The 20,321-nt window shown below is 46.7% G+C and overlaps 1 protein-coding gene across 1 annotated transcript in view; it reads right to left on the bottom strand.

The window, feature by feature from the left end:
- Nucleotides 1-20,321, bottom strand: part of LOC141079250 (ubiquitin carboxyl-terminal hydrolase 34) — a 157,321-nt gene that overhangs the window by 117,954 nt on the left and 19,046 nt on the right. Inside the window, exons 4-15 of the mRNA XM_073565292.1 lie at nucleotides 18,375-18,567; nucleotides 11,463-11,524; nucleotides 9,806-9,887; nucleotides 9,610-9,702; nucleotides 9,378-9,503; nucleotides 6,301-6,430; nucleotides 6,081-6,211; nucleotides 5,029-5,311; nucleotides 4,677-4,929; nucleotides 3,450-3,664; nucleotides 2,277-2,392; nucleotides 2,059-2,186 (exon numbers count right to left, since the gene is read on the bottom strand). Coding sequence (XP_073421393.1) covers nucleotides 2,059-2,186; nucleotides 2,277-2,392; nucleotides 3,450-3,664; nucleotides 4,677-4,929; nucleotides 5,029-5,311; nucleotides 6,081-6,211; nucleotides 6,301-6,430; nucleotides 9,378-9,503; nucleotides 9,610-9,702; nucleotides 9,806-9,887; nucleotides 11,463-11,524; nucleotides 18,375-18,567 — 1,812 coding nt within the window. The remainder of the gene's footprint in view (nucleotides 1-2,058; nucleotides 2,187-2,276; nucleotides 2,393-3,449; nucleotides 3,665-4,676; nucleotides 4,930-5,028; nucleotides 5,312-6,080; nucleotides 6,212-6,300; nucleotides 6,431-9,377; nucleotides 9,504-9,609; nucleotides 9,703-9,805; nucleotides 9,888-11,462; nucleotides 11,525-18,374; nucleotides 18,568-20,321) is intronic.

Genomic DNA, 20,321 nt, shown 5'->3' with positions numbered 1-20,321 from the left:
ACAGAGGCAACGATGCACTGCCGCGCGATCGCCCCGCAATGGATCCATGCCTGCTGCCCGGCTGTTGAGCCGAAACAAGATAAGTGCAACCGGGGAGAGGAGGGAAGGGGGGCGCAGAGAGAGGAAGAGGCTGCTCGTGACACCTGGGGACATGTCACTTAGAGCGCCCGCTCCGCAAGGTACCCGAGAGAGAGAGGTGTAGCTGGGGAGACGTGGGAGGCAGGCAGAGGAGGTGACACTCCGGGGTCCCATACTTACCTCTCAGCAAAAACCTGTACCTTATCATGATCATGTCCTCTTCCATAGAAGAAGGTCTGCGTCTCTTCCAGACCGACAGGCTCTGGTGGGCGAGTGGGTGGGAGACGGGGGGCGAGGACCAGGTGGATCGCCTGACACGCATCCGTGCTCGGGGCTCTTGGTCCTGCCGTGGAGAGCTATGCGGATACGGGGTGGCAGTACACGCCGTACTCATAGTCTCTTTGTGGGAGTACGGATGTGACTGTTCACTCCATATCCCTCCGGAACCTGCAAGGGAACGATGCACGCTGAGGTAGATATGGGTCTAATGAAAGACCCGTGTCCACCTCCTACTGACACTAAGCTAAACTGAGGAAATTAGTGCCGGTCGGTGGGGTGTATACTGCGGAAGAGGAGCTAACCTTTCTCTGTGCATAGTGTCAGCCTCCTAGTGGCAGTAGCATATACCCATGGTTTCTGTGTCCCCCAATGAAGCGATGGAGAAATGTCAAACGCTCCTCTTGTAACATGCAATGTTTGACTTACTAGGTGATTGCACTTTTATACCACAATGTGCAGTGTGGGGCACAGACTGGCAGGGTGTAGGACCACATGTAATAAAAGTTGGATATTGTTCTAGTGTAGAGGTGCTAATTATACTTAAAGAGGTTGTTCACTACTTTTGCATTGATAATTTATCCTTAGTATAAGGGATCAATGTCTGATCAGTCGGGGTCCGATACCCAGCACTCCCACTGATCTGCTGTTCTTTGTGTTGGCTGTGGTGACCGCCAACTGGAACTGCTCGATTGCGGAGCTGCTCCATCTTATCAGTGGCCACAGAAGGGCACTGTACATTCACCTCCTATTCAAACCTATCTATAGTAAGCGAATGTGCAGAACTCTGCCGTGGCCACTATAAAAAAAAAAAAAAAACGGAGCAGCTCTGCAATCGAGCAGTTCTGGCCATCAGCTACCACTGACGACACAGAGAACAGCTGATCGGTGGGGTTGCCAGGTGTCGGACCCAGACCGATTATAAGGATAGATCATCAATGAAAAAGTAGTAGACAACCATTTTAATTATGGATAGCGCTACATACTTTGCAAAGTAAGGTAACATTTCTGTTTGATATTATCTGCCCATAAATATCGGATTGTTGCACTTTATGTTCCACAAAGGATCTTAAATTTCATCAAGAAAACTAGGCATATTTCTCTGTTTGCCAATGTGAGGGAAACTGTTCACAGTCCAATTCATACTTGTCAAACTTTTTTGCTAGGTTTGTATGTTACATCTATTCTTCATAGCTTTTACTGTAAAAAATTGCGCACGGTAAGGTAAAAAATTTTGCTTGCATTGTAACCAATGGCCATTGTATGTCACTGTATGGCCGTACAGTGTATAACATTTGGGGGAACAGACCAAGAGAGACTTCTACCGGCACCAGTCACGTCTGTATCAAAAGATGGCATCACAACTATAGACACCTTCCAGGAAGCAAGTCTCTGTCGTATACAGGTACATGGTAGTTGCAGATTGCGTGTGCATCCCAGCAGCTGTCATTTAATAGGATGGTTGCAGGATATCTGCCAAATAAGTGTGCATCCCAGCAGGTATCTGCAAACGTGACATCTTCGGCGCTGATCACCTCCAAATGTGCAAGTGAGCAACTTTCGAAATGACCCTTTTGGAAAGAGGCTGCCAACAATGGCAGTTGCTTACATGTCATAGATAGATAAGTATAGATTTGTTTGATAGGATCATGTTTTCATCATGTTCAGAGAAAACCTATGATAATCTGTTCTATTATTCCTTACCTATTATTAGCGAGGTTTTCTAGGCAGCCCTCAATGAAACGCATTCTAATTTGCCTGTCCGTAAACCAGCAAACTAATGAGCAGAGAAGTTTCTCTGCTTCATTTATTAACCCTTCAGAAAGGTGAACCTGCAAAATCAGAAAAGTGCATATAGTGACAGACAAAACCACAAATAATGATCAAATCCATACACTTCAAAAGTCTAAATGATAACTCACAGCGTCCTCATCCTGTACCAGGTCCCACAGTAGCGTGTTACCCTTTTTACATACATTATCTAGATTGATGTCCACCACAGCATTGCTGTTGTACTGGTGTTTATGAACGGAAGGACCTGCAGGGAACATATAAAGGAGATGAGTAAATATTCACTAAGACATCTGAATGCTGCCTTGCACAAGTTAAATGTCACTATACACAGTTGGGGTACGTGTCAACGATTACGAATTGCTGCAGTTTTGACAATGCATATTTATGCAGCATCAAAACAGCAGCAGCCCGATGTTACAGCATAGTGGACGGGATTTCTAGAAATCCTATGTCCACTATGCGTGTATATGAGCCTGTGAATCACCCGCGGAGCCTGACATGTAGCGTCTTTCAGGACCGCAGCATGTCAATTTCTCTTGCGTCTCTGCAACAAAAATTTAATCACTAGAATGTATTGAATAGGGTAAATTCACGCAGTTCAGTGAACAGATGTGGATTTATCTGCGCTCAATAGAACGCAGCGAAAATACGCCGAGGCCAAAAGCGCTATTTCTGGATCGTGGATTCCCAGCCTTAAGGTAAATACAGGCACAGACTAGATGACCATCGACAATGTTCACAAGAGTATCCTGACAGCAGATGACAGCAGCTCATACTGTATGTGTAATCCTTTGTGGGAGGAAGTAAGTGGTCACTAGAACGGCCTCTCCACACGCTGTGGATTGGTCTGTGGATTTTTCCGCGTGGATTTCACAAAATCCGCAGGTCAAAAGACCTGCGGTTTATCTGCGGACTAGCCTGCGGTTTTGCCCTGCGGTTTTTCATCTCTACAATGGAGGAGATGGCAAATCGCAGCGAATCCGCAGAAAAGAATGACATGTCAATTCTTTCTGCAGATTGGAAACCGCAGCAAAAACCGTGTGGAAAATTCCGCACCGTCTCCACTGTGGTTTCCATAGTATATAATGGTACTGTACAACGCAGCAAATTCTGCTGCGGATCCGCAGGGCCAAAACCGTTGCGAATCCGCAGCGTGTGCACATACCCTTAGAGAACACATTTAGAAAATGGATAATTTTCCACAAATAAACTGCACTGTTAATATATCTATATAGTAAATGATGTTCAGTTTCTCATACAAACCCTCTAAAACTATATTAAAAAAAATAAATTAGCTTTACCTTGGCTGAGGTGTTCATGGTAGATAGAAGCCAGGTTGGGGAGGTGCTGCTGCAGGTGAGATGTCAGTTCGGCGTGTGAGTTGATCTGCACAAGTTCTTCTTCACATCCAGACTCCTCTCCATCAAAGTCAGCCATGTTCTTCTCGGACTTCGCACTTACTTGAGAACTGCTACAACTAACATCATCTGCACTCAGCATGTCGTCCACCATGTGTCTGAAAAGTAAGCACAGTATTTCTTGAACATGGACAATATATCGTATGACAGATATGATTAAAGCCTCCACCCTCCTTCCCACAATGTGTGATATTTCTTTGGTTGCACAGTGTGAAACATTAAACACCATAATTAACATTCTGCAATGTACATCCGGCAGCTCGCCATTTTAGCTCAGTTATTGAGTTTCCACTATTGCGTCTTTTTCAAGTGGGCACCACTATTGTCTTTTTCAGGTGGACAGTGACGTGGTGGACTATGTTTGTGCATGCGTCAAAATATGGATACCGCCAGAACAAAGAGCAAACGGAGTCCAAAGTGCCTCCATTTGTCCCATTATAGTGGATATCCCATCACGGGTTCTGTCTAAACCCATTTTTTAATGTGTAGCAGAAACCATGATGTAGGGGCACAGTGTAGGGCACTGGGCAAGCTTGAACCAGGCCTAACTTACATTTTTAATGTTTAAAGTAGTTTTTACTTAGCTTTTTTTTACAAAAATGTTTTGGGTGCTCTTTAAAAGGACCTATCGAATAGACTATGGGAACAATGGCAAACCTTCTCTCTACACAGAGAATGCAGCAATCACGGGAGACCATGTCACTAACCCAAATCACAGCACTTTAGCCATTAGGAAAAATCTTGGCAGCTTGTCTACAATGGGCACAACTCTAGAAGCTTTGTGGTTCTCCTAAAGCCGCACTTTTTTTTGACCATTGAGCTGCATCCCTCATCACGAGAGATGGAAAAGTGTGTCTAACTCGTGTAATAAATATGGTGGCAGGCATGTCAGACTGCTTGTTTGTGCAAATTAAGACAGATTTCTAACTTCCTCAGCTTAGTAAATCTCCTATGATATTGTTATTCTGCAGAGCCATAATGTATAGGTGCCACACCAGAGATGCCCACCCTACTGCCCTTTGTAAAAAAACAGTGCTGTAACGAGTGTAATAGGGATGCACCCCATGTGACATTGTGGCTTCTTATCAAAGCTCTTGAATAAAGACTCACCCCTCATGGCGGTGATGGTGATGATGGTGGTGATGGTGGTGGTGGTGGTGGTGGTGATGGTGATGTTGGGGGCTTATAAACCGTCTGCAATTAAACAGCTCATTCCCAATAGTCTCTCCCAGGAAGTCTCCGGTCCGGGTGATGCAGGTATCGTGAGAGCCCTGGATGTGGCCGTCGCTCATCTCTCCTGCCATGTCGTGATCAGGATCATCGGAGTGGGAGCAGGCATCCAAGATGCGAATGCGACTATCACCTGGTTGAACAGACTCTGAATTAAAAACCAGGTCCTTACAAGTCCCATTACTTGCTGTACCCATGTCCGATGCCCCCTGGGGCTCCCCCAAACAAATACCCGCTTGAGATTCCAATTTTCTCTTCTGCAAGTTGGCCACTCTGCTGTTTTTTGGTGGGTTGCAGGAATGCTCTTCCTCGTCCTCCTCGTCTTCTTTTAAGGCTTCCATATCTGCTATATCCTCTGAGTGCACCTCGCTGCCCGGGCTTCCCGCAGACTGACTGCCATGACTGGAATTTACTTCATTGCTTGACCCATCACTGTGCCCGCTACTGCTCCCGGGTCCACTGCTTGCATCCTCACCGCTGTTTGCCGTCTCATCTGAGCTCCCCTGCATGGATTCCTAGTGACATAACACGGGAGATTTCACTGCACAGAAAGTGATGCAAGGCGGCCAACAGAACATACAATGTGCGTGCTTAGGAGACAATATGGCACGTCAGTCCATTGCTGCATATGTACATGTGACTGCTGAAAACAAACAGCCTTGTGGCCAGTGTGGAAATTGTAGAATCACTAGTGGGGTTTTAAGATTTTATTTTAAACATATTGCATCAAACCATAGCACCGGCACTTTTTGGTATTTTTGAAGTCCACTCCAGTGCCTCACTTTGCTTGTTTAATCTTGTCATACGTCAAAGGTGCGACACCCTATATACACGTCTCCATCCGTTCCAGCTAAGGATTGGACTGAAACTAGCTACTCAGATCTGTACAGAGTACAGACACTTGATTATGGGGAGGGCCTCGCTGTGACGGCCACACTCCCAGCATGATCTGTCTCAGTGTAAGCTCACTGAACATCGGAGCAGTGTCCACAGTGAGCGTGTGCCATCTCTGTGCAGCTACCAGCCACCTGTAGGTTGGGAAAATGGGGAGGCCTCTAAGGGGCAAACCATTGTTCACAGCGCAGTGCGATGCTTGAGTCTTTTTGATCAGCTGCAGCCGTGACATTTTGTCTACAGTGCTGCAGCCAATCTCTAAACTCACCAGTATGTGCAGTCAACATCACACATCCACATGAAAGTAAAACATGCTTCAAGCATTACGACATTGTAGGCCAGGCCTTAGGAGGTGACCAAAATTAAAACTACAAGCACAAAGCAGAGTACCTCCGTATCAGACAGCCGCTGCTGTACATGCTTGGAACGATTCATGATTTGCTCATCCATTTCTATGTCACTTCCTCCACTGTGGTGAGTGTCACTGTTGTCGCTGCTCTGTGGACTGGCTGCCGGCGATCCTAAAAACACCAGAACAATTCAAGGAAAACTCCACAATACACTGCGAGTGTGACGGCAGATCATTAAGAGTAGACATGTACAAACTTACCCTTTTTATTACCCATAGGTAAGTTGTTATTTAGTAATGAAGCAAATGAGCTTTGCTTAGAAAGCTGGGCTTTAGCAGCGAGGGCATTGTTCCAGAGAGCTTTAATCAGCATTGATGCCAAGTACAAGGTCTATATGATCACAAAATAAAAAGGAAGAAACAGTCAGCTAAACATTGGCTATATGCTATCAAAGAGCAGTGCAGCACATCCAGGGCTGTGTCACATCAATGTGGTAAACCTCAAAGCCAAGCACATTTGGAGGTTTTGCCAAAATTTACAGTGAAAATCTGGGCAATGTCTGTTTTGCTTGCGTTTCCAAGTCTATTTTTCTGCTACATATGGATGGGCTTTTCAAACCTCATTCTGCCATGATACCAAACAGTAACAGGTTTGTATAGAAGCCCTTTTATAAAGTACAGCAGAAAACTGAAGCTATAAAATAGCATCCGTTGTATATTTACTATGGGTGAAGAGCTGTGGAGCTGCTCTCCTGAAGAGTCATTCAGTCCAGTCCATTAACACTTCCTTCCTAGCTTGTATGAGGACCCCACAAACCATCACCAGAGGAATCTGGTGCAGATAAAGCCAAGGACAGTTCACCTCTATACATTGCACAAACAGATGCGCAAGGCTCAAAAATCTCAAACTTTTCACACCATTTTTTGCTAGTCATGATCTTTCCAGTTTTTGGATTCTTGGAACTGAGTGTTAACAGATTAGCAAGAGGTGGAATAGAGCCGTTCTCAAGTGCTAGAGATAGTGAGGTCTCTATAACAGACTGTGCTTTTACCTACCAGGATTAACCTAAATATTTAGGCATTCTGATAAGTGTGCATGTTGCAAAAACCAGAGCGTCAGCCAAAAAAACGCTGGGTAAAACGTGCACTTTTTGACGCCTTTCGGTGTGCATTTTCCCCCCATTCATTTGCGTGAGTGAAAAACACTGAAAGAATAACGCTTGGTAGAAATTTGCAAGGGAAAATAAAGCAGCATGTGCATGGGATTTCAGAAATCTCAATTACTTGGCTGGTAAAAGGTAAAACGCCGTGTTTTCTCCACAAAAAAAAAAACCCAAAAAACAAACAAACAGTAAAAACGAATCTGACCACAGTCACGACTGAGACCACAAAGGCCAGATGCGAATGGGGTGCTCAAATGGCCCATTAAACAATTTCTTGGTTTTGCAGTGGAAACAGCTGTTTCACCCGCAAAACTGAAAAGGTCTATGGTTATGGTCGTCAGGATTTTAGGGGTGAAACAGCTGTTCCCACTGCAAAAATGAAAACTGCAATGAGAAATTTGAGAAACACAGGGGCACCTGGCCATGGAGGCTCTCCGCAGCCGTGACATGAATGCCGTCTGGCCTAATCCTTATTATTTATATTATAATAGTATAATATCCAAGACCCTGACAAATTAAAACTAACAGTTACAAGCAAATTACACACGTAGGATCAGATTTACTAGTTCTAACATTCGCACAGTGTAAAACTTAAAATGCAGCAGCTTTATCACAGTGGCTCAGCTATTGGCTTTACACCAATAATGAATACAGGAGGCTATGTGAGGGCTCACCCTGAATATAAAGAGGCTATGTGGGGACTAACTGTATATAGAGACGATGTAGGGACTAACACTAAATAGAGAGGCTATGTGGGGACTCACTGTTAACAGGGGCTATGTGGGGGCTCACACCATATAGAGGGGCTATGTGGGAACTAACTATACAGAGAGAATATGTGGGGGCTCACACTGTAAACGGGCTATGTGGGGGCTCACTATGTATATAGGATACGTGGAGGATCATACTGTATACACATGGGATATATGGGGGCACATATGGTATATAGGGGATGTCAGAATACTTAATTCTGCTCAATATTAAGTGATACAATATGAATAAAAAATAAATGCTAATACTGAGCATGATTAGTTTCAGCTCATTGGTTCAACCCTCCACAATGATCATGGCCTCATGTGGCCCCTCGAAAAAATAGTTTGCCCACCCATTATAGAGGATTTGAACCTGTAATTGTTTGATCACTTATACTATATAGAGCAATACCATAGTATGGAAGTATATAGTGAAAAACAGTCTCCTATGAATCCAAACTACCCACAAGTAGAGATGAGTGAATTTGTTCGGTTTTTGTCACCGAATCTGATTTTGACATATTCGAGCCATATTCGAACACTATTCATGCTGAATGCATGTCTTAGGATCAGTTCCAAACATATTCGGTAATTTCTACTCCCATTGACTAATGACGTTCGGCTGTGTTCGACGAATATTGTGAAAACAATATTCGATGTCGATTGTATTCTGAACAGAATCCGAACAAATCTGCTTATCTCTACCCACAAGTACCAAGAAGGCAGCGATGGAAACCATCAGTAGGTCTCTGGCTGCCGTGGTAACCCATTGGTGCTCTAAAAATGCACTACAGGAGGCAGATTGCTGCCAGATTATCAGCACACCTCCCATTTAAATGCTGCTGTCAGACTGACTGATATTTAAATAGCAGCCACAATCAGCGCTCAGGTGCAGACGCCGGCTACTGTGCAGCATGTGGCAAGAGCTCAGCTCCTGAGCAGTTTCAACATACCAACGCCGTAATGATACGTATCGCGAAGGGAGTTAAAGAGTAAACTAAAATAAGCTTTGAACATGTTTTTGTACATAATTAGTAGGCAGCACTTTAGTGCATTTCAGTGTCCATAGACCCCACCGATTACTCAATAGACCCCGAACAGTGCGCAGCTCCGCAGACAGGAGCACACAGTTACTGCCAGAAAGCACAGAGTATGGAGTCAATATAAAGCATATGCGCTCCTTCATGCCTTCTATTGGATCCAGACTCCACTTTGAGTGCGCACTAAGACAGAAACTGTGTGGAGGTCAACTGAGCAAACGGTGGAGGCCTCACGACCAGGAAACTCCCACCAAGCTGCAGGCAATTAAAGTGCTGCCTGCTAAATTGGAAAAAACATGTTTAAAGTTTGGTTAATTTATAGCACAAGTTAAAAAGACCAAATAGTCTGAAACACTGAGAATAGCACTACAAACGCCACCTACCTGCTCTGTATGTGCACTCGGGTGAAGGCCAGAAACAAGATTCAAAAGATGTCTTAGAGGCACAGGATCCAAGTTTTTAATTAATGATGGAAATAAATCATGGATGTAGCGACTACAATGTTTTAGCTGCAAAAGACGAAAAGTAACAAATATTGTAACAAGTGCCATGTGCCTATATATTCAATACAAAATGGCACACGTAAAATACAGTCTCTCGCTACAGGACACATACCTGGGCTGCTGCCCAGATGCAATCTATGTGCTGTGTGCTCAGACGACCTTCTGCTGCTAAAAAATTCAGAATAACTTGGCACTGCTTGATTATCTGAAAAATGAAGAAACCTTTGTTCAGTAAAGTTTTCAACATCATCATATTCAGGATTCCCTGAGCTTACAAAAAGAGAAAAGAACGAAGAAATAACACTAACCTCAATGTGTAAGTTTGGTCCAAAAATATGTTCTACCACATTATTGCTGATGAGCCAGTCTGCAAGCTCCTTGGCTATAGACCTGGAAGAAATTTCTGTTAGATATCTTGTCAAACACACTTAACAGTATTTATAAGGAAATCTAAAAACACAGAGGCAAGATACAGTATATGGCCTTGCTGGAGGCACTGGATATGTAGCACGGGAGGCAGAAAGGCTGACCGCATCGAAGAGAGGAAACCTCACAGGCCCACGGCTATGTTTATAGACCAGTCGGAAATCCTCCCAGTGCAATGTCAAGAAATGTCCATTAAATAATATGGCTTATCAGTAGAATATAAAACCATAATGTGCATTAACCCCTTTCCGACATCAGGCATAATAGTACGCCTATGTCGGACTCCCTCTCTTTGAAGTGGGCTCCGGCGATGATTCCACATTTTTCCCGGCACATGTCAGCTGTTTTGAACAGATGACATATGCCCGGAACAGCCGCCGGTGGAATCGCTATCCACCCACGACTATTAACCCGTCACATGCCGCTGTCAAAATGACAGCGGCATTTAACATGCGCTTCCGGAAATCGCGCTGGAAATCCGCCCATCGATGACCCCCTGGGTCACCGATGGATCGGCATGACAACCAGAGGTCTCCTGCAGACCTCTATGGTTGTCAATGCCGGATTGCTATGAGCAACTCCTGGTTGTCGGTGCTCATAGCAAGTCAGCAATTCTGCTACACACAGGCGATCTGATAAAATCGCCTGTATGTAGCAGAGCCGATCGGGTTACAGTAGCTTCTAGTCTCCCATGGAGACTATTGAAGCATGCCAAAAGTAAGAAAAAAAAAAAAGTTTTAAAATAATAAAAAAATAAATATAAAAGTTCAAATTTGGTATCGCCACGTTCAGAATTGCCCGATCAATATAAAAAAAAACTAACCCAATCGCTAAACGGCGTAATGAGACAAAAATTAAAAACGCCAGAATTACGGGGTTTTTTTTGGTCACCGCAACACTGAATTAAAATGCAGTAACAGGCGATAAAAAGATCGTATCTGCACCAAAATGGGATCATTAAAAACATCAGCTCGGCACGCACAAAATAAGGTCTCACCCAACCCGAGATCACGAAAAATGGCGATGCTATGGGTATCGGAAAAAGGCGCAATTTTTTTTTCTTTTTTTTTTTTAACAAAACTTTGGAATTTTTTTTTACCACTTAAAGAAGAACCTAGACATGTTTGATGTCAATAAACTTGTAATGACCTGGATAATCAATGTCAGCTTAGTTTTAGCATTTACTGAACATGGTGGGGAAAAAAAAAAAAAATTGTGGGATTGCACTTTTTTTTGCAATTTCACCGCACTTGAATTTTTTTCCCCCATTTTCGAGTACCCAACATGGTAAAATCAATGGTGTCATTCAAAAGTACAACTCGTTCCGCAAAAACAAAAGCCCTCACATGGCCACTTTGACAAAAAAATAAATAAGTTCTGCAAAACCAAATGCTGATCGTTAAGGTGTTAATTCTAAAAACCACATACGTTAAACTCCCCAAATAAGCAACGTATGGGCATAAATAAGACTTAATACTGCTAATTAGAAATTAGGAGAGCATATATGGTAAACAGGGATGAAATCACCAAAACACTTACGTCTCTGTGTCAGAAACCAAGGACTCATTATTGCAGACGTCATTAAATGTATGCAGCTGATTCTAGGGAACAGAAAAGTAAAAAGCTAAAGTCAAACACCAGAGAAACCTAAGGCTCTATCCGCATTGGCAATTCTTTAAATCCACTGTTCAGCGGTCACTACGACATGTATCTCGCAACATCAACACTCGGAAAAGTCGATTTTAAAGGAGCAACTTTGCAGTAAAAAAAAAAAAAACTGCCAAATCACTAACAAGTTGGAGAAAACTTGAAGTGTACGGTAAGCAGGTAGCGTGCGATCGGCACCAGATAATACCAACATGATTAAAAATATTTGTGGCTCTGTATCACAATAGGTTGCAATGCAACACCAAAGAAAACAAGGGTGGAAAAAACCACTAGTATGCGACTACCAGACAAAAACAGTGCTCAGTAGTACATTATAGGACAACCCACGCAACATGGGAAGCATAGCAGACCCCCCTAAAAACTCCAAATGGTATAATGCAGAATCAGACCAGATTTGTATGACAAAATATCCAATGTCACCTAAATTATTTCATACACGGTACTATCACCATTTTTATTTCTTGTATGACAAATCTTATTTACTATATCTATCTATCTGTAACTAGACCGACCCTAATAGTACATCACAACGTGGACATAACCCTATAGATATAAATAAATGTACACTTTTGGTGTTGCATTAAATCATTATACGGCCACATAGTATATATCTAGCAATTACCATTCAAAAGACAGATCGACATATAGGAGGGCGCAAGATAAGACACTGGAAGCAGGAGAAATTCTAGCAGGGCCATCAGTAACTGCTCTGAGCCAGCAAAGTCACCGGCAGAACTGGCTTTCAGTTAGAAACTACCAGTCTGCAAGTTCTTGGACCCACAGGAAAAAAAAATAAGCTAGTTCCCAGATATCCCCTTTAAAGTCAACAAATCTTATAATTCTAAGAAGTCTCGGACAAAAGTTGTAAATGCAATTATTGACACGGCACATTTAATTTGACAAAAGCTTTTTAAGATTTGAAAACAGGATTTTTGGGTTGCTTACCGTAAAATCTGTTTCTCGGAGCCTTCATTGGGGGACACAGACCATGGGTGTATGCTTCTGCCACTAGGAGGCTGACACTATGCCCAAAAAAAGGTTAGCTCCTCCTCCGCAGTATACACCCCACCAACCGGCAGGAATTTCCTCAGTTAGTGAGAAAGCAGTAGGAGAAGTAACAGAATAGATTGAAACAGAACAGACAACTCAACTGTACATAACCAACAACATAAGAACAGGAGTTGTAGAACATGGGAGGGTGCTGTGTCCCCCAATGAAGGCTCCGAGAAACAGATTTTACGGTAAGCAAACCAAAAATCCTGTTGTTTTCTCGTTCGCCTTATTGGGGGACACAGAGACCATGGGACATCCCAAAGCAGTCTCTGGGGTGGGAAACAAACTTCCATCAGGCCAGTGGACTCACCACCGCTGCCTGCAGGATCCGTCTACCTAGGCTGGCCTCCGCCGAAGTGTAGGTGTGGACCTTCTAGAATGTCACAAACGTGTGAACAGCTGACCAGGTTGCAGCTTTGCAAAGTTGCAGCGCGGAAGCTCTGTGGCGCACCGTCCAGGAGGCACCCACTGCCCGGGTAGAGTGAGCTCTAATTCCCTGAGGGGCCACTCGATGCTTGATCCGGTAGGCCTCCAAAATTGCCGACCTGATCCAGCGAGCAATAGTAGCTTTGGAGGCTGGCTGACCTTTCCGCGCCCCATCTGGAATGATGAAAAGAGTCTGACTTCCTCAAACGAGTCGTTCTAGCTAGGTAGACCTTCTTTGCCCTGACCAAGTCCAGCTTGTTCAAGGAGCGCTCCCGAGGGTGAGTTGGACCCGGACAAGAGGACGGGAGAACAATATCCTCATCCAGGTGGAAAGTGGACACCACCTTAGGAAGGAAAGAAGGCGGAGTCCGTAGAACTACCTTGTCCTGGTGGAGCACCAAGAAAGGGGAACGACAAGAAATGGCCGCCAATTCCGACACGCGCCGGATGGAGGTGACGGCTACTAGGAAGGCTACTTTCCATGAAAGGATAGGGAAACTTCCCTGAGAGGTTCAAAGGGAGGACCTTGCAGAACCTCGAGAACCAGATTAAGATCCAATGGATGTACGGGCGCACGGTAGGAGGAGCCGCATGAGCCACTCCCTGAAGGAAGGTCTTGACCTGGGACGGGAGGCCAATGTCTTCTGGAAAGAAATGGATAGCGCTGAGACTTGACCTTTTAAAGAGCTGAGGGCAAAGCCCGCATCAAGGCCTGCCTGAAGAGACGCCAGGACAGAAGGGGGAGAAAATGACATGGGCGGAATGTTATTGGCCTCACACCAAGTGAAATAGGCTTTCTGGCCCAGATCATGGTATGAATAACCTGATCGTTTCAAAACCTTGGTCTCAATAGCCACGCCGTCAAATTGAGCGGCCGAGAATTGAGGTGGCAAATCGGGCCCTGAGACTGCACATCTGCCCTGTCTGGAACCTTCCAGGAGGAGACCGCGAGAAGGTTGACGATGTCTGCGAACCAAGACCTTCTGGGCCATTTCGGGGCGATGAGGATGACTGGACTTCCTTCTGCTTTGATTTTCTTCTTCCTGGCGAGAGGATCTCGAGCCCTGGATACAAACTGTGGGACTTTCCTGTTGAGGCGAGACGCCAGCAGGTCAACGTCCGGAGTTCCCGAACGACGGCAAAGCTGATGAAATACATCCGGATGCAAGGACCACTCTCCCGCCGCGGGACCCCCGCGGCTGAGTAAACCGGCGGCCCAGTTGTCCATGCCGGGAATGTGCACCGCGGATATTGGTGGAACTGAAACCTCTGCCGAGTGAAGAATTTTGGACACTTCCGCTAGGGCTGAGGCACTCCGTGTCCCCCCCCTGGTGGTTGATATCTGCCACCGCTGTGGCAGTCTGTCTGAATACGGATTGGCAGACCCCTGAGAAGTCTCTCCCAGTGAACGAGAGACAGATAGATCGCCCGTATCTCGACGACGTTGATCGGCAGAGCTGTCTAGTCGACCACCGACCCTAAACAGTGTGATTGCGAAATATTGCCCCCCCCCAGCCGAGGAGGCTGGCATCCGTTGTCACAATCTGCCAGTGAATGAGAAGGAATGACCGTCCTAGGGCAATGAGAGGTGACGTCCGCCACCAAATGAGGGACTGCCTGACCTGGTATGAAAGGCGAATTGGACGATCCAGGGAAAGAACAGACCTGTTCCACCGAGACAGGATGGCTTGTTGGAGGGGTCTGGAGTGAAATTGAGCAAAGGGAATCGCTTCTGTCAACGCCACCATCCTTCCTAGAACTTTCATGGTTGTCCAGAGAGATGGAAGTCATGTGGTCTGCAGCGATCGTACATCTCGCTGCAGAGAAACTATCTTCTCCTCTGGGAGAAAAACCGTCGATCGACGAGTGTCGAACAATAGGCCCAGAAACACCAGGCGTTGTGTCGGAAACAGGCAGGACTTCTTGACGAGCCACCCAAAATTGGACAGGGTGTAGAGGACGATGGTAAGATTTTGGCGAGCCTGGTGAAAAGACGGGGCTTTGATCAGAATGTCATTGAGGTACGGAAAAAGAACGAGACCTCTCATCCTCAACAAGGCCATCAACGCCACCATGATCTTTGTAAAAACTCTGGGTGCGGTGGCGAGACCGAAACGGCAGTGCAACGAACTGGTAGTGGTCCTGGTGAATCACAAAACGCAGGAATCTCTGATGCCCGGGAAAGATGGGAACATGTAGATAGGCATCTTGAATGTCTATTGAACACATGAACTCCTGCGCCTCCATGGAAGCGATTACCGACCGAAGAGACTACATCCTGAAATGACGCAATCGGACCCTGTTGTTCAGTAACTTGAGATCCAGGATGGGACGAACTGCACCATCTTTTTTCCACACTACAAACAGGTTTGAATAAAACCCTGTGAAACGTTCTGATTCGGGAGCGGGCAAAATCACCCCGGAACTGAGGAGAGAGGTGATGGATGCGAAGAAACCCGGACTAAGGCAGGGTCTTTTGGAAGGACTCGAAGAAACGATCCCGGGGATGAGAAACAAACTATCTTGTATCCTGGGGATACAACTTCCCTGACCCAAGCGTCCTCTACTGAGGCAAGCCAGACGTCTCTGTAGAAAAGGAGTCGACCGCCCAGTTGGGAAGGACCCTCGGGACTTCCTTGATAGTCATGCTGATGTGGACCGACCAGATCTGGACCTGGAGGATCTGCCCTGGGATGAGTGAGATCGCCAGGAGGGAGTGGGTCTGAAGGAGACCTTCTTTCTATCCTGGCGTGCCTGCGGCCTCTGTTGGTAGACCGAAAGGGCCGAAACCGACGCCTTAGCGGAGGCCTACAAGGCTTGGACTGAGGGAGGAGGGAACTTGTGCCTCCAGTGGTGTCCCTAATAATCTGGTCCAGCTGGGATGCAAAGAGACGTGCTCCCTGAAAAGGCAGATTGGTAAGGGACTTTTTGAAGACAAATCCGCCTGCCAAGCCTTGAGCCAAATTGTACGCCGGATTGTCATCACGTTGCTGGACACCTGAGCCGCGCAAGACGCGGCATCCAAGGAGGCAGAGAGCAGATAATCCCCTGCATGGGAGATCTGGTTAGCCAGTTCGGCCGATTGCTCCGGTTGGGCTTTATCTAGGATGCCCTTGCGGAGATCCTCCGCCCAAGTAGCTATGGCCTTTGCTACCCAAGATGAAGCAAAGGCTGGGCTTAGCGCCGCCGCAGCCGCTTCGAATACTGACTTTGCTAGGGATTCTATAATTCTGCCATTAGAATCCTTTAGCGACGCCACACCTGAAATCGGAAGGACCGTGTTGTTAAGATAGTCTGGACACGGGAGCGTCTACAGAGGGGGAAGCCGACCAGTTGTCGGTGAGCTCTTTTGAAAATGGATAGAGCACGCCGAGACACTTCCCTCTTTGAAAGTGTCTGGTCGGATTTTCTCTCTCCCTGGTAAGGATCTTGCCAAACTCAGAGTGGGAGGTGAAGACTCTGGAAGGTGTTACTGCCCGGCTGAACGAAACCTCCTGATCCGAGCGTTTCGCAGGGGAGTCTGTATTTCGAAGGTGTGGTTAATCGCAGCAATGAGGTTCTGTACTGAAACCTTCATGTTCGCGTCCTGGTCCGAATCCAGCTCTAAAATCTCTTCGGATGACGCATCCGAGAACGCTTCACCTGACTCGGGTGAGGAGGCACGAGAAGGCGACTGCTGGGAAGGACAATGTGGAGAGACCAGGCCAGGAGAGGATTCCGGCCGGAGATCCTGCCTGGGTCTTTTGCGGCTTCTGCTGGCTGGCTCAGATGGAACCCCTTGCGACCTGCTGGACCTTGCAGAAGTGTCCAGGGGCAACTTATCAAGAACGGCCACTAGGGACTGAGACACCCTGGTCAGGTCCGCCACTGATTGTGATAGAGAAGAGGCCTAGCCAGGAATGGGGGGGTTCACACTCACGTGGCGCAATAGATGGTTCCTGGACGGCATCGGGCTGAATGGGATTACTGCAGTCTAAACCGAGGGGAGTGGGAAAGTTCTCTGTGCTGGCGGACGGGCACGTTCCGGGAGAAAGAACCCCGAGGAGATGCCGGAAGGCAGAGGAGGGTGTCAGTCTGCAGTTGCAGAGCTACTCACAGTTTTGGTGGCCCGAAAGGCGATGTGCCCAGCTCGTCTGAGATGCATGGCCGCAGTAGAGGATAACGAGGAACCCCTTTCCGCTGCCCGGTGTCTTCAAAGGCGTCCGGCTGACAGGCTGCAAAGATGGCGGCAGCCTGAGGTAAAAGGAACGCGCGGTTCAGGAGAGAAGAAGAAGGACGGAGCTAGCCGCCTGACCTGGAGAGAAGACCGCCCGCTGCCCAGCTACAGACTAGGAGGGTGGGTGGTCCTAGAACGGGCGGGAGAGCAGCCCGCCTATAACAGAGGGCGGGGGCGTGGCCGCGACGGCCGAGTAGGCCCAAAATGAAGCCGGGGACTAAATTAGTATCGGCGGCCTCCTATCAGCGCAGGGCAGCGCGGAAGTCCTGCAGCGCTGCCACGGCCACCCAAGAAGAAACGGCCACCCTAGAAGAAACCGCCGCCCGAAAAAAGCCCTCAGGATAAGCCCGCATAAGAATGAGGGCGGCGGGGGGGGGGGGAACAAGGCCCGCGCCGCAGCCTGGCATGTGGCGCAATAGAAAGTGCGGCGGCTGCCGGGAGGCGCAGGCAGCTGAGGACCCTGCGGGACTGCCCTGTGCCGCTCCGAAGAATCCTCCAGTGGTGTCTTCAATAAAGATACCTTGTAAATACAACGCTGTCTGAGTCTATTTTCCCAGTGTCCGCGCCTCGTCCGACCGACAGGCTCTGGTAGGCGAGTGGGTGGGAGGCGGGGGGGTAAGGACCATCCGTATAGCTGGCACGCACCTGTGCAAAGCTCCTGGTCCTGCTGTGGAGAGCTATGAGGATACGGGGTGGCAGTACACGCCGTACTCAGTCTCTTGTGGGACTACAGGTGTGACTATTCACTCTGTATCCCTCCGGGACCCTGAAAAGGAACGACGCACACCGAGGTAGATAAGGGTCTAATGAAAGACCCGTGTCCACCTCCTACTGACACTAAGCTAAACTGAGGAAATTCCTGCCGGTTGGTGGGGTGTATACTGCGGAGGAGGAGCTAACCTTTTTTTGTGCATAGTGTCAGCCTCCTAGTGGCAGCAGCATACACCCATGGTCTCTGTGTCCCCCAATAAGGCGAACGAGAAAACGTATTTTGCTAGAAAAGAAAGCCAGGATATAAATTCATTACAACCAGTATAAGAGCAAACCTGGCACGACAAAGGTTTCGATGGAGAAGACGGCGCACTTACCGTTATCTGACTCAGCCCCGCAAGTCTCATTGTTAGTGTGGGTGACATAAAATATTTGAATGCCAAGTCAAGGCTTTCTTTATCAAAGCACAAAGCGGTGTCCAGGGGCTCCTTCACCGTGCTCCACATTAGGTCAGCCATGTTGCGGGCTGCACTTTGCCGTAGATCCTGGTCAGACAGTTTACACAAATACCTGGGAGAACAGAACAGAAAACAGTATCACCACAAAGGCATGTTCAGAGATCTACATTCCTACATTTCATTTACAGCAAAACTAGGTGCAGCCTGGCTGAGCGCACACATATACTGGTGGACACAGTATAGATCTGTATTCACCTTGGGGACTATCAGAAGTACAGTGTCCCACGGGTGCTGCTATTTAGCAAGGTAAGTGCTGCATGAAACGCAGAAAGCCAGAGCCTTGAGAATATAAATAGGGTGCTTTAACTGCCTTGTTACAGCTTTTATTGAATATTCTACAAAATCCCTGACCTCAGGGAGACCAGTCAAAGAAAACACTGCGGCAGCCGGCAAAGGCTTTTCTTTGACTGGTCTCCCTGAGGTCAGTGATTGCTTCGTGATGTTGGTCTACTAGGCATTGCTCCCAACTAGCCAGAATCCTACTCCACACTGATGAAGGGCAATACCCCGAAACAGCTGTCTGTGGATGGATACCTGGCCTTGATATTAACCTTGCCATATTTGTAAACTCATAAAGAGCTAGATATTGACTTAAAGGGCCACTTAATATGGTGGTAATGGTGGTTTCCGAAAGGAGCCACTCCTTGGCTGGGTCCTTCCCTGGAGGAAGATCTGGCTAGTCCCGTGTTTGAGACTCTTAAATGAGGCTCCACAGACTTTATTTGCATATTCGTATTTCCCAGGGAGCAATGCACCTAGGATTTCAATGATTGAGCGCCTTTGCCGGCTGCCACAGTGTTTTTTTTGACTGGTCTCCATGAGGTCAGTGATTGTTTCGTAAAAAGATGGCATGGCAGGCCAGCACTGCCCCATTCATTCCCTATGGAGCTGCAGGAAGCAGCGGAGCGCAAAGCTTGGCAGCCCCATAGGGTTTGAAACGAGCGCAGGTCACATATGCACATTGCCACTCCATCCTAGCAAGGGATAAAAGCTCCCTGTTCTGCCAGTGTAGCAAACAAATAACTTATTTCAATAGAACAGCCTTTAAAAAAAAAAAAAAAAAAGGTCATGTCAAAATGTTGAATTATGGAGCAAAAGCACCACTCCAGCATTTTTTTTTTTTCCATTTCAGTGCTGGGGTGGTGCAACTAATCTAAGGTACCTGACGCTAGCATTATACTTGCAAGCTGCTAACTCCAGTTCTTCCCCATGCTGCTGTGGTTCCACACCACCATCTGGTAACCACAAACCTCTGTCTGACCAGAAGTCAAAAAAGCTATCATTGTTAGTCTAGGGAAGCCTCAATCTGGCTCTAAAAGACTAATATTGAAAAGTGACATCCAGCTCGGCCAACACTGGAGAGATCCGGCAGGTCACAAACTCCAGGAGGCTGAACAGAGCTGCCCCGATAACACAGACGGCAACTGGTAAGAATATTACTAGGGGCAGGGAACCTGGATTAGTTGCACCACTGCATTGTTACAATGGAAAAAAAAAAATATTGGAGTGGTGCTTTAAAGAGCTTGTAAAGCAATTGATAGTCTACATAAAAGGCAGGTTCATGATTTAGTACCCGAAAAACAAATGAAAGCTTTAGCTTTAAGCCTGTTAGTGGTGCCCATGGCTCCCACAAAAGCAGAAAAATGTGTTGTACCCAACAAGTGCATGCTATCATTTAGGTGAAACCCTGCAGATAGGTGGTGATCTAAGCACAGTACTATGGTATTTTAGGTAATCCCATAGAAAATTAATTGAGTGTTCGATCACTTGCAGAGGCCAATTAATGCCAAGAGGACATTTCAGAGC

This window comes from Dendrobates tinctorius, unplaced genomic scaffold, assembly GCF_039654945.1.
Source record: "Dendrobates tinctorius isolate UK_male_01 unplaced genomic scaffold, ASM3965494v1 ptg000638l, whole genome shotgun sequence".
Taxonomy (NCBI): domain Eukaryota; kingdom Metazoa; phylum Chordata; class Amphibia; order Anura; family Dendrobatidae; genus Dendrobates; species Dendrobates tinctorius.
This window is presented reverse-complemented; position numbering and strand designations above follow the sequence as displayed.